Source organism: Chinchilla lanigera, unplaced genomic scaffold (genome assembly GCF_000276665.1).
Source record: "Chinchilla lanigera isolate Chin_1 unplaced genomic scaffold, ChiLan1.0 scaffold00001, whole genome shotgun sequence".
Taxonomy (NCBI): Eukaryota; Metazoa; Chordata; class Mammalia; order Rodentia; family Chinchillidae; genus Chinchilla; species Chinchilla lanigera.
The window spans coordinates 46756876-46773610 of record NW_004955402.1 but is presented as its reverse complement, the minus strand read 5'-3'; the positions used below and the strand labels follow the sequence as shown (position 1 = coordinate 46773610).

The 16735-nt window shown below is 40.8% G+C and overlaps 1 protein-coding gene across 1 annotated transcript in view; it reads right to left on the bottom strand.

Moving 5' to 3' along the window:
* Nucleotides 1–261: 261 nt before the first annotated feature.
* Nucleotides 262–16735, bottom strand: part of Phlpp1 (PH domain and leucine rich repeat protein phosphatase 1) — a gene marked incomplete in the record, with an annotated part of 209432 nt that continues 192958 nt past the window's right edge. Inside the window, 5 exon segments of the mRNA XM_013511215.1 lie at nucleotides 262–2381; nucleotides 4970–5198; nucleotides 7822–8016; nucleotides 11787–11891; nucleotides 15598–15728. Coding sequence (XP_013366669.1) covers nucleotides 1224–2381; nucleotides 4970–5198; nucleotides 7822–8016; nucleotides 11787–11891; nucleotides 15598–15728 — 1818 coding nt within the window.

Below are 16735 nucleotides of genomic sequence, written 5' to 3'. Positions count from 1 at the left end.
CCTATTCCCTGTTAGCATCTTCCCTGTCTCACAGAAGTAAGAGATAGACAGGCATAAGACAGTGACTTATTTTGCCAGCCCCAAAGTCACTCTCACTGCTTCATTCACTGTAGCTCAACTTGCTGGGTGTATGCCCTTAAAAAAAAAGCTGGTCAGTGACATTTGATAATCCCCACATCCCATCCATTTGTTCCACACCCAGGCTGGTGTGATCATCTGCAAGACACACCAGGCTGCTGAGACAAAGGCAGATGGGCCCAATACTTGTAAATTTCATATTTATTATAACAAAAATTATGACATGTCCATTTGTGCATTCTGCTTTAATATAACTCTGGGTATGTAAATGGTCTAATGGAACGCTATACAGTCATGCTGATTGTGGCAGCAGTAAGGAACACAATTAAAAAGTGTCTGCAAAAGTTGAGAGGATATGGCCAGGAGAGGAATGAAACAGGTTCTGGGCCCCTCAGTGCAGGCTCTCACCGAGGGGCTTCAGAGCCGCCTCATCTGAGCAGCAACGTGCGGGCTGCCCAGCCTCTACTAGGATGGTGAGCTGGGGGTGGGGACTGGTGGGAAAGGCTCATCAGAAGGGAAGGAGAAGAAAAGTCAGTTATTTAGGCTGTGTCCTTATGCCAAGACTACAAAACATTTTAAGCATCACTATATAACACTGAGCTATTTACAATAAAGATTTCTCAATCAACTGTTCTCTCAGAGAAAATTAGTGAGTCCCAGTGACTTAAGTCACCTGACAGAGTAAAGCAACTCCTAGGAGTTAGTCTCCATATTCTACAAATGTCTATCATTTTCAAGACGAAAAAGGCCTCCCCTCCAAGAAATACAGAATATTAAATCATTCAGCAATGGCAACCTGCCCTGCCTTCCAAACGAACAACAAAAACCCTTTTCAAAAAATATTACATTATCATTGTTTCTCTGTAATATATTAAACCTTCTGTTCTTTGTCTTTACACATCTGATATGTTAAGGAAAGAAGTTAACAAATTTAAATCATATTGGTAAAGGATCACTAGAAGAAAAGTGGTAATTATTTAAAAAACAACCAACGAAAGAGAACCTGCAGATCAGCTGAAAAGAGGCTGGGACAGTGTCTGGCGGAAGGACACGGAGTAAAACCCCTGGCTTAATGTGAGCCTGGGAGACTCTTGCAACTTAGTCTTTCTGGGTTAGTTTATTTTTTGAACAGTACTCAGACTGGGTCATAGCGGTGTATCATAACAGTCTGGCAGCTGGTCCATCTGAAACTGCCGCTGTAGGGGCTGCTGCTGTAGTGGTGGTGGCTGCTGCTGCTGCTCCTGGTGATGTTTCATGATCTCCTTGACTTCCTCTTCCAGCTCTGGGGGGATGATAAACTGATCATCAGGATCAGGCTGAGCCGGGGCAGCAAAATAGCCCCCAGGCTTCCGAAGAGGGGCATCTGCAGCGACCTCAATCACATTGTGGCTCCTTTCCTGGGGCGCTACAGAGCCATTAGCCCTGCGGCGCCCAATGGTTCCAACAGAAGAAAAGTCTGCCTTCCTGGGAAGACCTGGCTCATCCTCATTAGCGCTGATGACAATGCCTTCATCACTGGCCTCGGCTGGCACCTGCAGCAGGTGCTGCTGCTTCTCCTTCTCCTTAGCCCGACTACAGTGGATGTCCACCTCCACCTCCACCCGACTGCCATTGGTGAACACGCCCTCAATTGGTTCTTCGTCATCGCTGTCAAGGCCGTTGTCCGAGAAGGCACTGGAGAAAGTGGCGCTGGATAGCTGGCGCTGGAAGGAGTTGGACAGACAGACAGGGTGGAGCATGCAGCGTTGCTCACTGGGATAGGCAGAGTTGCTTTCATTCAGGGCTCCAGATGGGGGCTCATCAGAGGCTGTTGACCCCACCTCACTGCTCATCTCTGAAGTGGAGAGCTCACTACTGATCTCAGACGCCATGCCACTGCTGGAGGACGGCACACCCAGCCCGTCAGAGGGCCGATCCTTGATAACCATGTTGACAGAGGGAGGGAAGATGCCCGGGCTGGGTGGTGGGACACTCCCACCGGTACTGAGCTCACAGCAACAGAAGCTGTCCTCAGTGACACTGAGCTGTACCACCACAGCGCTGATGCTGTCATGGCAGCCATAGCTCTGGGCCAGGGTGCACAGCTTCTTGGCAGCAGCCAGGGCATCAGGCACGTTGCGCACGGCCTCCACGGCCTCCTCAATGGACAAGCTGTCCCACAGCCCCTTATTGCCCAGGATGAAGAACTCATCCTGAGGGGTTAGGAGCACAGACTGCACATGGGGGCGAGGCACCACACTAGGGTGGAGGAACGTGTAGCCCAGGATGCGTGTGGACTCAGTCACTCCATTCACCTTGCCATCCTGGAAGAAAAAGTTTCCAAAGAGACAGTGAATACAGAAAATATCTGGCAACTGTGCTGTTTCTTCAAGGGCCCCCCAACTATAGGACCACAGGGGAAGTGCTGTGTTGCCAATAAAGGGAAGGACTGTTCACCCTCAGAGGACTGGTTAATGTGCAGGCCCCAGTAGAAAAGCAGCATCAGAGACAAAAAGAAGGTATTTCAGCTATTTCCTTCATTAGGATTATGTTCACTCTAGGTGACAAAACCCGTCTTATGTCCAAGGAAAGCTGTCACAGCCTCACACGCAAGCATGGTCACTAGCTCCTCCAAAGACAGAAAAGCCTTTGTGAGATAAGGCAGCCCTAAGAAATATACACATGGCAGGGACGTTTCAACTTTATGTTCCTTTCCCCTGGGACTGAGCACAAGTGTCAAGGGTGTCTACAGGTCTAGGAGAAGGGACACACACTGAACATACTTCACTGGTAGTGGAAATCTTGTGTGACTAGCTAGGTCACAACGCTTACGTTTGGAGAGGCAGATGCTAACAGAGAAGTACCAATTCTTAAGATTTCCTTGAACTTGACTTTCTGTTGGCACACAGGGATGGTAAAGTCTCCAGGATTTAATTCAGCTGGGCACACGCCATTTAAATCAGCAGCCAAAGTTCTACACCATTTGCCAACAAAAAGACCTTTACATTTTTTTAAACATGTATCTCTCATGATACAGTTCCCTTTCCACTCTGAAGTTCTCAAGCCCACATCCCATTTTGACTGCCTCCTCACGACCCTACTTAACACCCTCTTCCAGAGCAGCTTTTCAGATGATAAATGCAGCTTCTATGTGTGTCTAGGATAAGCAAGTGTTTCTTCAGAGTTTTCTCTTCTTTCCTAACCTTATCACCTGCCATTGTTTGAGCTTTGCAAAGTGTTTACTTGTTCTTGGGGTGCTTCCCCCAGCTCCTTATACAACCTCGCCATGCCAACCTCACAAGCAGGTGGCTTTACTTCTTAGAAGTAAAACTAGTAAAACAGCTTTGAGCAGAATTTTAAACTCCTTTGATTCTGAGTTAATTTGTCCTCCAAGTACAGAATTCTGCAAAAACTTATCTGTGCTATTCTGCCTACCCTTTAAATTTCTCCCCAGCAGAAACAACAATTGTGTGTATTTGTGTGTGTATTTTGAGGGCACGCTTCAAAACAGAGTACACAAAGACAAAACAAACAAGAAAGCAAAACCCAAAAACCCTCAATATTGAGCACTCTGTGATGCAAACAAACATGAAGAATAAGAGGCAGAGAAACTGAGAAACAGAAGCTGATCCACAAACATCCATTTATGCAGCAGGAATCCCTAACCTTTGATCGTGTTTTGGTATAATGCTGAGCAGTTAATGGACCACATCCTGTACACTATTTGACCTTGCTCCCTAACATAGTGTCTACCATCAGTTTCTGCTCCTAGAATGGACACGTGACTAAATTTCACAGACTCATTTCCTCAGGGCCCAACGACATACCTTGAATCTTTCTGTACCTCTCTATGGCCCTTAAAAAGCCTATCTGGAATCCATGCTTTTCTCTGCTGGGCTACAAACTTTCACCTATTGGTCTGCCTCAAACTTCACATGCTTCCGTAAGTTTTATCAACAACAGAAGACTGGACACTTCTTTGAGGGCAGATGTGTATCTGTGGGGATCACTGCTATACCCCCAAATCACCTTCTAGGCAAATGGCAGGTGACAGTATGGCGAATCAGTGAAGGGAGCAGAAGTGCCAGAGCTAATTTTGGAAGCTGCACCGGTAATGAACAGATTTTACTTCAGGGTTTCTCAACAGGAGTACTGCTGCCTCTTTGGGGCCAAGTCTTTTGTCATAAGGACTGTCCCATGCACGATGTGTACCAGCAATCCTAGCCTCTGACTACTAAGTGCTAGAAGTACTCTCCATCCAGTAGGGATGACCAGAAGTGTCTCAAAAATGTCCTCCCCACCATGGTGAAAACTAGCCCCAGGTGAGAACATTACTCAAATGGAGCAGGCCCTGCATAATTCAAATCAAACATGAGGCGTGAACCAAAATGACTACTAGTTACATTTACACATTCAGAGTTTATAAGTCATACTAGCCTTGTAAGACAGGATGGAGACATTATTATTCCCACTTTACAGATGACACAACCTAGGGCAAGAACTGAGATATGAAAACCAGCAGTGCGAGCTCAGGAGCAGAGCTCTCAACCACCCAACCATGCATCTGATGACTGGTAACGCAGATCAAATAGGACATTGTCCATGAAGCACTCTGCATCCTGGCAAACAATACATGTCTTGTTATTTCGTGTGTTACAATATCTTGGAAATACACAATTAATTTTTCTTCTGACACTATGGATTTGGGGTTCCAATTTTAAACAAACTTCAAAATGTCCTGTGAAGGCAATGCTGCCTAATTGGTTTCTGCCATGACCTAGCTCCATGATGGCGAACCTTTACCAGTTTTCAATGATACAAACAGCCTGCTGCAGCATGCGTGATATAGGTTTGCCACCACTGACCTAGCTGCTCCTTCCCACCAACTTGAGGAAAATTCCCCTCTCCTCACCTCAGTAATAATGGCCTTGTGCTGCTTAATTCTCCTCAGCTCTTCTTCACAGCTCATGACATATGATCTGGACAGAGGCAGTGGCTTTCCATTTCGACAAAGAACTGTTTGGCACTTGCCCACGTTAGCAGAGGTCAAGGTGAAGGACCCTCCTGGGTCCATAGGGTCATGCTTGATATGACAAAGGACAGCAGCACCTCCAAGTTTTTGCCCAGCAGTTCCAAGTTTTCTAGAATCCAAGAGAGGGGGTGAAAACTTCTGTTTTGTTAATTCCACAAGAAGACTATGTCACTGGCTCGGGCCAGGAGCCAGACAGAACTTAGGGTCTCTATTGACAGCCTTTCCACCAAAGCACACAACGCTCTTCTCTGAGGAACACAGTCCCTGTAACCTGACATCACACATATCCAAGGTATCTGCCGACCACTGGGAGAATGTGTCGCTTTTCCCTTCAAAGCACAACAGCTGCTCTGGAATGATTCCAACAGAATCATTCCAGAAGAGCCCTTGCACTGCTTTGTCAACCTGCTACCTCATATCAATCACAATGCCCTGGCAGCACACTCCAAGGGCAGCAGGAAATTATGCCTTTCTTCTTCTCCTTTTCTAAATCTCCTCTGTTCCTAGTACAGGATAACTGAAGGAACCACTTAAATCAGGGCAGTTGTGAATACATGACACCCATGCACAGACATCCTTCAGAATGAACCCTTCTGATGGACGCTCACTGTGTGGGTCTTAAATAATGAACTGCTCCTATTCTTGCCTTATACCAAGTTTCTGGACCAGCACCATTTATTCTATAACATGTACAGAAAGGACATGGTGGAAATCAACACCAAGTGCTTATGAGTCATCCTTTTACTCATGACCATTAATCTACAGACTTATTGAATACATGAAGCACCTGAATATCCTGACAATTAAAAGGAGCAAAGACCTCTAATCACAAACTCTACAAGTGGTAATTCCTCCAAGAATCCCGCTGTTTCTGAGTGGTATAGAAGTAACAGAGTTAAGAAAAATTGCCCCCTAATTCAAGAGGGCAAACTCTCAGGTAACCAGGAGGACATCAACTCCCCTCACGTATCTACATTAAGCAACTGGTTACAGAAGCAATGGAAACCAGGTTTGTCTACCCATATGTATTAGAAGATCAGGCACAAAGACCATACAGTTCCCCTCAAGGACCAAAAAGCCCACCACAATCCTGAATCCTGTTAACAAACAGAGAAAATACGAGGCACACAAAAGACCCTGGAGATGGGCTGTAATTCAGGACTCTACATTCCAACTTCCAGACACCCATAACCAGATCTGTTTGGCCTTAGGCTCTTCCAAGGCAGCTCTGTTTTCTTCCTCAAAGGCACAAAGATTTGTGAAAAGCAAAGCCAATAATTTGAGTATCAGGGTCTTGATTTTTAATTCTTATTTACCACGGTGTTGTGAAGGGTGAGGGTGTGTGTGTGTGTGTGTGTGTGTGTGTGAGTGAGAGACAGTGTGTGTGTGATATGTTTTTTTCCCTTAGAACAAAGTAGTGGTAAAAATAGAAAAGTTGATGTGTATGGTATTAGAACATCCTCTAGATCCTTACTGCATACAGGCAAGTCCCGGTAAAAACAGAAAAGTTGATGTGTATGGTATTAGAACATTCTCTAGAGCCTTACTGCATATAGACAAGTCCCGGGGCACCAGCTAGTGCTCTTGGGGGACTTTGCTTCATCTTCCTGCATCTCATCAATAAAATAAGAATAGTAACACCTATCTCACTGGGAAAAACTCATGACATGTATGGTATTAGAACAATGACTATATATATAAAGGCCTTACTAAATATTAGCTCTTACCATTGTTCAACTGCTAATTGCATGTGCCCACTAGGAATCTGACACACAGTGCTGAATTGGGCAGCAAGGAACCATATCAGACCCCCTGCCTGGGGCTCTGCAAGAGAACCTGTTCATGACTCAGAACAGCATTCCACAACAGACATTGTCTACTATGGTTCAAAGCTATTTCCTCTGGCAAATTATCCAAAAAGAGGAGAAGCAGAGAAAGAAAAGATCATCACTTTTGCCATGACCTTTGGAGCAGTAAGAGACTTGTCATTCTGGGTCTCAGAAGAGCAAAGGTCTACAGTGTGATATTTATAGACAGGCAATTCCTTCATAATGCATAAAGCTCTTAAGGTAACAAAAGAATGGTAATTCATTGAGAGAGTCCTTGTAAAATTCAGTCCTAAGAGTTCAAAGAACATTCCAAAATTTTTGCAGTGACCTAAAGCTCTGTTACAGGTAGAAATGTCAGGCAATGGCCTAGAATTGTGGTAGTAACATTGTCTTGAACACTGAATATGGGGGAAAAACAATATACAAAGAATGTTTTAAGTTCTAGCCTAAAATCTGATTACCTACCTCAATTTTACAAAGGTTTATACTATCTTAAAACCAGGGACAGTGTTTCCTAAAGGTTAACAAATGTGGTTGGAAATGCTCCATCTCTAAAGAAGTCGACATACCACCAGGTCTAAAGGGCTGTGTAGTTCATGTGATGTCGGGAAGAATGGGTGCTGCACACAATGAAAATCTGGCATCGGTACAGGCCTGTGAGGTCCAGGACTCTGAGAAACTAAATTCCAGTCGACTGTGCTCCTACAAAGCTGTCTGAACATCAATATGTCCTACACCAGAGGGCAATCCACCCTTGATATTTGGGCTACACCAAATTGTGAATGTGTCTTGAGCACCCATAGTCAAAAATAGTGTACTGACATGATTAGGCACCTAATTTTCTAACCAGAGGGAAAACACTTAAAGAACAAGAAAACATACAGCAGGGACTTCAAGTTTTACCTTTGCATAACGATGAACGTATTGACCATGTATTCTTCTTCATTTTTAGTTTTTTGCAGCTCTTCAGCCAAAATGTCACTCATGGTACACTGGAGAAGGTAAGGCACCTCCACGTTGCGGTCTCCGTCAAATACACCATACAGAGCCTCTCGGTTGTCACAGAAGTTATTCACAGACAGAGCTGCAACACACAATCTAAAAAGGAAAGATATTTTGTGCTGAGCCTATTCATCTTTCCTTCCCCATATCTACCCCGCCCCCCGATTTGCCTATTCCACTTTCTTTCTTCATGACTTCAAAGAATAGGTAAATGATTCTGGCTAATTTTATCAGCCAATTTCTATGTACAGAGAATGACTAACAAGTATTATACTTCACACATAACTCCCTTACCCTTCTCTTCTCATTTTATTTTAGTAGCAGAAAAGGCGGGAAATGAGAAATAATATTAATTATGAATTCTTATCTATATGTTCATCTGATAAACAAATATTAAGGAGAACATTCATATCTGAGCATCAGCTAAAATCCTGGAAAAAATATAGGAAAGACCTGGAAAGTACACAAAAATATATGCAAGTCAAACAATTTTTTAAAGGTAGAAGAAGCCCCCTCCCAGTATTCAGTTACTGGACGCCTGCCCCGCATACTTTTGGAAACCATTTCCAAGCTGCAGCGCCAGGAAGAGGACCCCAGGCAGAGGCTGTGGTCTCTGTTATCTGAGGGAGGACCAAGAGCTTAGAGTTTCTGGACAGAGCACGAGAGGGAAGAGTGCTGCTCAGGTGAGCAATGAAGTCACAGGCTCCCCACTCAAGCTCAGACTCAAACTATTTCCAAGTAAACTGTGTCCCAGAAATTACCCAAAATGAAACGGGGGGGGGGGCGGAGAGAGAGAGAGAGAGAGAACTGGAGAGAAGGAAGCAGGGCATTACTGAGCAGTGGGATAGCACCAAGCAGCCTAATCCACAGGGAATTGGAGTTCTGTAGAGAGGAGAGAGAAAAAACTTAGGAACTTATGGCTGAAATCTCCAATTTGATGAAAACTATAAGCTAGATACAAAAAGCTCAATCAGACTGCCAGCAAGAGAAACATGAAGATACTTAACTAAGACTATGGAGCAACATTTTGAAGTACTGATAGGAAAATAAACCTAAACAAATGCAATACAATTCTGATAGTCTAGAGTTCTAAACCAGTAAAAATAGCTCTTAAAAGTTATGGTGAAAAAGCTGGGCATGATGGCACACATTGGGAGGCTGAGGCAGGAGGTTCAACAAATTTAAGCCCAGCCTGGGCAACTCAGCATGACCTTGTTTCAAATAAAATAAAAAATAAAGGATGGAGGATGTAGCTTAGTGGGAAGGTCCTGAGTTCAATCTCCAGTACACCAACAAAACAAAATGCCTTGAAGAACTGAATACTAAAATGAGGGAATTTTACTGAATATAGATGATTCCTTCCTATTATATATAAAACTACTTAGCACCTGTTATGTATCATGGCGAGATATAAGATATTTAAACTTGAAAATGAAATCGTTGCCTTTAGGGAACTGAGAGATACATAATAATAACTATTACCACTAATTATAACACTAGCTAAAATTTAAATCGGCTTTACCATACAGCAACACTGACTGTCCTGTGTACCTTACACATATTAACTCATACTACAAAAGCCTAACAGGATTTTTCCTCATCTTATAGATGAAGAGAAACTAAAGAAATGACCATAGTCATGCAGCAAGTAAGTATAAAGCCCAGATTCTAAGCCAAAGTCTTGTTTTCAGGTTGATACCCTGGGATTCTTTCCTTCGTTTCTATTTTATTTTTTTCTGGTTTTTTGGGGACTGGGAATTGAACTCAGGACCTCATACTTGCCAGGCAGGCACTGTGCCACTGGGCTATATCCCTGGCCCTTCATTTATTAAGAAAAACAATCCATTTCAATTACATGCCAATGTGTGGCAAAGTTAAATTTTTATAATCACCTTAAAATTCTCCTTTCTGTAAACTCCCTCTGCTAATCAGAATGGCTCTGTGTGAAATGGATTTTTTTTTTTAAAGGAAAGTGTCTTTTGTATTCAGTGTTGTCACTCTTATGTTTGCTTTTCTGCTGACGCTTCCTGTGTGTTTTTTCTGATCAGAGGCAGAGCCTAACCTGTCCAACTGAAGCTCCCTGCTTGGTTTTCCTCAAAGGATTTGAAATAACCTGACAGGGAGCCAACACTCTACCCCAGGGAGAAGGGGAAAGGGGAGAACAGAACAGAAGACATTTCTTGAGATTTGAAGGTAGGAGCATCATAGTTCTTCCCTTTCTTCAAGGTGGGACCCAGCAAGCTGCTTATTGAGATGACCACTTCATCTACAATACAAACAACAACAAAAATCCCAGCAAATACACTTAAAATAAACAGAGGAAATAAAATAAGAACCAAGGCTGGGCTGAGATGTTGAAGTGCTATTCACTTCATTTTTGATCCAAGTGGTGGTGTGAACCTAAGTCATAATTCACTATGACAAAGTTAAAGAAAAATATGGAAGAAATCATGCAGAAAAAACAGTTCTAATCAGTTACTTGCTTATTAATATAGATGAGTGGGTAATAAATTTCAATATTCAGAAATATTTTTAAAACAATCTTAGAATTCACAGTGTTCTGGAATCAGAAGCTTCACACCCTGGCATTTGTACATCACAGGTCTATTGCTCTAAAAAGCAATCACCCCAGAAAGGAAATCTGAGTGCCTTACAGAATGTATCCATGCCCCTAGCAAATACATACAGTTCAAAGCAACAGAAATAAGGCAACAGCTAGAGTCCTGGCAGACAGAACAAAGGCAAGCACGCTCTGCTTATTCTGCTTTTGTAGAGCAAATGGAACAGAGATGTTGAGATGGAGTCTACCCCTCCTCCAGAAGACATAAGGCCCAGTCAAAGAGGAAGGAATCTGTGTCAGATTCAGAACTGGAGATGATGTTGTCTTTATCCCAAAGAAAAGCAATGGGCATGGCAGTGACAATTCCACCTGTTACTTTCCATGACAGCTAGTTAATGGTTCTAAATCCTAGACGTACTTTAGAATCAATCACCTGGGAAGATTTTGAAACATTATGATTCAGTGAGTCTAGGTTGGAGAATACACATATGTACATGTATTTTGTTTTTAATTCCACCCATTTCTATCATGGACCCAGGGTTGAATTACTAATGTGAGCTATTATTGGATCTTCCTCCATTTTCTGTTCTTCCCCCTATTCTCAATCCTTTGTGTTCTTATACTTTAGGAAATAAAATTATAACTACTTTAATTCACAGTACTCCATTTTCTTAGTACCAATTATTAGCACCTCTTCACATAATGTAAGAAGCATAAGAAGCTTACTTTTAACATATATATCTAAGAAAATCAACATTTTTATCTAAGATTGAAGGGTAGTAAAAATAGAGAAGAAAATGAAATTAAGATGTACCACTCCTGGTGGCAAGACAAGCACATGACATTATAAGGAATAAATATCCAACTCTTCCCAAGCTAATTTAGATTGTAAAAATGATTCCATAGTTAGCAAAGTAAGTGATATTCAACATGGACAATTAAGGCTACTTCTTTCTTAATACCATCCCTGTTTTGCTTGGGTAACAGCTTCAGAGAAAGACAAAGGGGCTTTTCAAAGGAGAAGAGATGCATGTTAATACTTGGGTTGCTTCCAAACACTAGAGTCTTACACAGATATAATGTGTCAGTTACACTGTATCCTAACAACGTCTCTCAAAAAGGAGAGTATGTGACGCCAAGTAGGGTCCTAGGTTGGTGTTTAAACATAAGTCACGATGAAGCCTCACTCCGGGGAAACATACTCAAAGAAATTTTACATGAGAAAAGTGTGGACTATAACACTTTTTACACCCCACTAAAGGGAGGCAGGCAGGCAGTTTTTGCTCCAAAGTTTCATCAAACTTACTTGTTTTTCACCCCTGAAGCCTCAGTGTACCCATGACTCCATACAGCAGGGGCTCCAGATGCATCTCCTGCTGAAGGCTGATCAATCTTAAAGCAGCGGATGTTACTAACAAGAAAACAAGAAATATGAATCATTAAAAACCAAACACATGTGAATTGCTACCTTTATCTGAGAAATGAAAACGCCTGCTAAGCACATTGTATTTACCATTTCTTATTGTATTTCCTATCTGAAATATCAGCCAAAGAATCAGTTATTCAGCATAATAAAAATCAAGGCACATATATACATAGCATGAAACTACTACTCATGACCACTATAAAACAGCTGGTAGAGACTGGCACACTCTATACTAGAGAGCTACTTTCTCTTGGGAATGAAAAGGACGGCCCTTAGCCTTGGCATGAGAAGACAAATTACAAGCTATTAGGTTGGGTGTATTCTTACATCATGGACACTTAGACGTTAGAAGAACAAATTCTATTGTGGTTAGGTGAGGTGAGAATATTCTGTAATATTCGTATCCAAATTAGGTTTCTGGCTTAATAATTCCTTCAAATATTTAATAAATATTATCAAGGACTCGCCATTCCTTGGATCTTCCAATTCTCTCCTCACTTGTATGAGCTAAGCATACTAACATGGAATAAAAGGTACACGTAAAATTACAAAGTACATGGGGGCATTTTAATAAATTACAAGTCAACTACATATATTTAACTGAGAGATTTAGTTCTTATTTCCCTCAGCTTTAAAACTGGTCCATCAGGTCCCTAAACAGAAATACAGGAGGAAAAACGGTGAACTCTAATAAACCTACTGGAAAGAAAGTATTCAGTGTCCCCAACAGAAGTCAGAACAGATGTGAAGCACATCTGTAGAAGAAATGAATACCACATGGTAAAAAATAAATCCTGCCTACGTGTAAATTACCACCCTCCACACACCTGGCATATTATTTAAACAGAAGAAAAAACTATGCAACACCACTTGACAACTTAAACACCTACTGTGTCATGACTTCAAGAATTGAAATTATCCGTTGGCATAACTTCTAAATTTAACAAATATGGAATATTGTTCCTAAGAACTAATTAAAATGCTAAGATATAAAGTGATATTTAACTAGTATTCACTTTGTAGAAGTAGCTGCTGGCAATTTCTATGAAATTTTAAAATATTTGGTAGAAGAAAAAAATTTATGTTCTCAACTACTAGCAAATATTCACTCCCCATCCTAAAAAGTTAAAAACATATACTGTTAATCATGGATGGTTAAGAAAATCCCCAAATCAAATTAATAGGTCATTTTACAGTAGGACTATAAAGCCTCTTCTGAAAGTTTTCAATCCTATCAATAACAGAGAGGCATTAAAAAAGATAGTCTTCCATTATTCGCTCTCTGTAAAAACTGAATTTGATCCATCTAGAACAGTGAGCAATGCCAGAATTTCTTGAGGCACCTTAGGCTCTCATTGCATCTTTGCTACCTTCCCAACCTTCCCAAATTCTGAGGAAACATGAGGGCTCATTTCTAAAGATGATCATTTCTACAGAACACAGTCTTCAAAGAAATTCACTTTGTAGCCTAATCATTAAAGGATCTATAAGTTCCCTGCCAGACTCAATAATCCTTTGTAGTGAAGAACCAGTTTTCCCCTCTCTGCCTAGCTTAGCATAGCATCCCTGAGCAGCCATCTGAAGGGATCTGCAGTTGGCTCCTGGACATCTGCAAGTACGTCTCAGCCTGGGAGCTGGACGGCAGCCCCACAGAAGCGCTCCATGCAGAGCAAAGGGGCCAACCAAACTCTAGTGTTATGAAGAACCTATGCCCCTCTGGATGTTAAACAGAAGTTTTCAGTATTGTGATTCATCGTTATTAATTTTTTTAAATCTGAGAGAGCACAATGGCTTTAGCACTGTTTAGCCACTCTAGTAACAGATCCTTGTTAAAACTTTAATAGATTTTTTTTTTTTTTTTTTGGTGGGGTCTTCTCTCCCTCTGCATGTGTATGCACATACACATGGTTTTGCACTTTCCCCAGTTATGCCATGAATAGTTTCTCAAGTTGTTTCACATTCATTCTAAATATGAATGAAAATATTTTGGTAACTATGATGCTTAAAATGAACACCATATTTCTGATTATGTTTTAAAACAAATTGTTGCTCTAGAGAAACTTGGCCTAAAGTAGTTTGAATATTTTTTAAAGCTTTATACAGTATGCTTTTTTTTGAGACAGGGTCTTGCTATGAAAGCCAGGCTGGCCTGGAATTTGTGGCAATCCCCCTGGCTTCAGCCTCCCAAGTGCTGGGATTACAGGCATGTACCATCACGCCTGGGTGCTGGACAGTTGCTTTTCAAATGCTACAACCATTTACACTCCTCTAGCAGCACCAATATGAGATGGAAAATGTTAATCTGAATAACACTTTATTATTTTATTGACATACTAATACATTTTAACATCTTTTCATGTAAGTATTTCAATTTCTTTTCTTAAGTATTAATGTCCTTGGCTCCTTTTCTGTTCGAGTAAGTACTTTTCTTACTAGTTTATAAGTAAGAGAATTTTCTAGTGAAAATATTAATGTTCTTAATTTTTTTTGACAATGATTCTTCCTAGTTCATCATTTGCCTTTTAGATTTACTCGTGGTAGTTTTTTGGAATAGATATTTAAATGTCCACATGTAAGATTTAATGTCTATATACACTGATTTCTTGAGACTTTCTTTCCCCAGTTTTTGACCTATAAACCCTTTCTAGCTTGTGAATTTACTCATATGATTTCTTCTTACTTCTAAAAATGACTTCATTTCATAGATTTAACTCAAAATAGCTGGAATTTATTTTGCTGTGAGGTAGGAGTACTTTTCTCTAAATACTTTTATTAACAAATCTTGATAAAATTGCCTTTTAATATGAAAGTTTCTTTTATTTGTAAAAAGAACTCAAGAAGATGGCAATATATCTTGATAATTCATGTACTCTTATCCTTAAAAAGCACCAGAAGAGATCATGCAGGCTATCTTTTCCATCTTACAGACTGAGGGATGGAGGCTAAAGTTTCACATACTTGAGGAACACTACAGAACACCTAGGTCCCCAAATCTTGCCCAGAGCAGTCTGCTTAGGCAGTGCTCTACTGTATATGAAAATCGGTTTTTCTGTCAAATACTTGCAATGTCAACAAACAGGCATTACTTAGGCAAGTTCTAACCAGCATTTTAAGTGGCCTTCAAGTTTTGATTGCACTAAACCAAAGACCATATTAATGGACCATTTACCAAATTCTACTTTTCAGGTTTTTTTTAAGATAAAGAAAGACGGCTTTTAGTAACACATACTCCAATACAACATCAACATATATAGCAGACACAATGACTAACGTAGGTCAGTGTTCAAGACTGCTCCCTTAATATACACCAAAAAACTGAAAATTCATTGTTTATCAATACTATCAAGAATGAAGTAGAACAACCCCATCCTAAAACATGAAGAGAACTTTAACAGGATCTAACTATACTAAATTACCACTCTTGTTAATTTTCCTCACATTATCCATCTCTTTCAAAATCTTTCCTCCTTAATATCTGCATTAAGTGTCACCCCACTGGTAACTACTGCGATGTAAACCAAAACCTTAGTTGTTCCACGCTCTCCCGCGTATTCTAGGTCTTGTTAAGTGTACACACATAGCTAATGTGGTAACCCAACACATACTTCTTCTACGCTTCACATTTCCACTAAGCTATAAATCCCACTGCCAGGGAACATCGATGGGGCTAATGGCTTAAACAAATGCTTACTTCAGCAGTTCCAGAGTTTTGTGGTCCAGGACAAGGCGGGGGTTTCCAGTCAGGTCAAGTTCTTGCAGTTTGGGTGGCAGGTTTTCTGGTAAACTGACTTCGCTTAGCTCATTACAGCTCAGGTCCACACACTGAAGAAGCAAGTGGAAACAAGAAATGGTGTGGAGAATGTTTTAGTTTTTTGAATAACAGAAAAATTCATATTTGATTATTTACATTTAGTGCTACATTTAAAATTAAGCATTAGCTGAAAAATCCTGAGGATAGGAGTTTTTCTTATTGTTTACAAAATCTGAGCCTATTATGGCCAGAAGGGCTATAGTTCCAACGTTAAAATGAACTTTGAAGAGCCTTCTTCGCAACAGATAACAACAACTACAAGCAAAATGAGGAAAAGGTAGGGAACACACTCAAAATGAGATGATCCTCTAGAAGAAGCTAAATAGGAAATGGGCAAAAGATAAATGAGCAGGTAAGCCCAACTACTAGGCAAGAAAAAAAAGGGCTGGATCAAGTATGGATAATATATCCATCCCAAACAGTTAGACTCTCCCAATAGGTCCTGCCTAACCTACTTGGAATCTCAAAATAAGTCATCATGTTGATCAGAACAAACTGTTATCTATAGGTGGGAAGACTACATTTTATCTTATAAAACACACTGAAGGCTTGCAAGATGCAAAATGTCAGAAATGCTGCTGTGCTGTGCTGAGAGAAGAGGCTAGGTGGGGAGGCTCACCATGCACACCACACACAAGAGAAAACAAGTGACTGGTGAGTGTTCCAGATTTGAGACTGTGGAACCCACAATTCAACATGACTGGGTGGAGAGCTTTCAATTATCTGGCTTGGGTGAGCACTTCATTATGATTTTTAAAAATATAAAGAACTAATTAAATCTCAAGATGGTCTGCAAGAATGGTATCCAAGAATTTCAGCATCTTAAAAGTTGAAACAATTTTTGTTTTACTTGGAAAAATTTTGAAAGGGCTTCAATTATTATAGGTTGGCAGGTAGAGATTGGGTAAAATGAAATCCTACCTGTTTTTGTAAAAACAGTCTAAAACTTCAAATAACACAATGCTTCATATTTCTATCCAATAATAGCAATGATATAAAATTATATTGCCATTTCAAA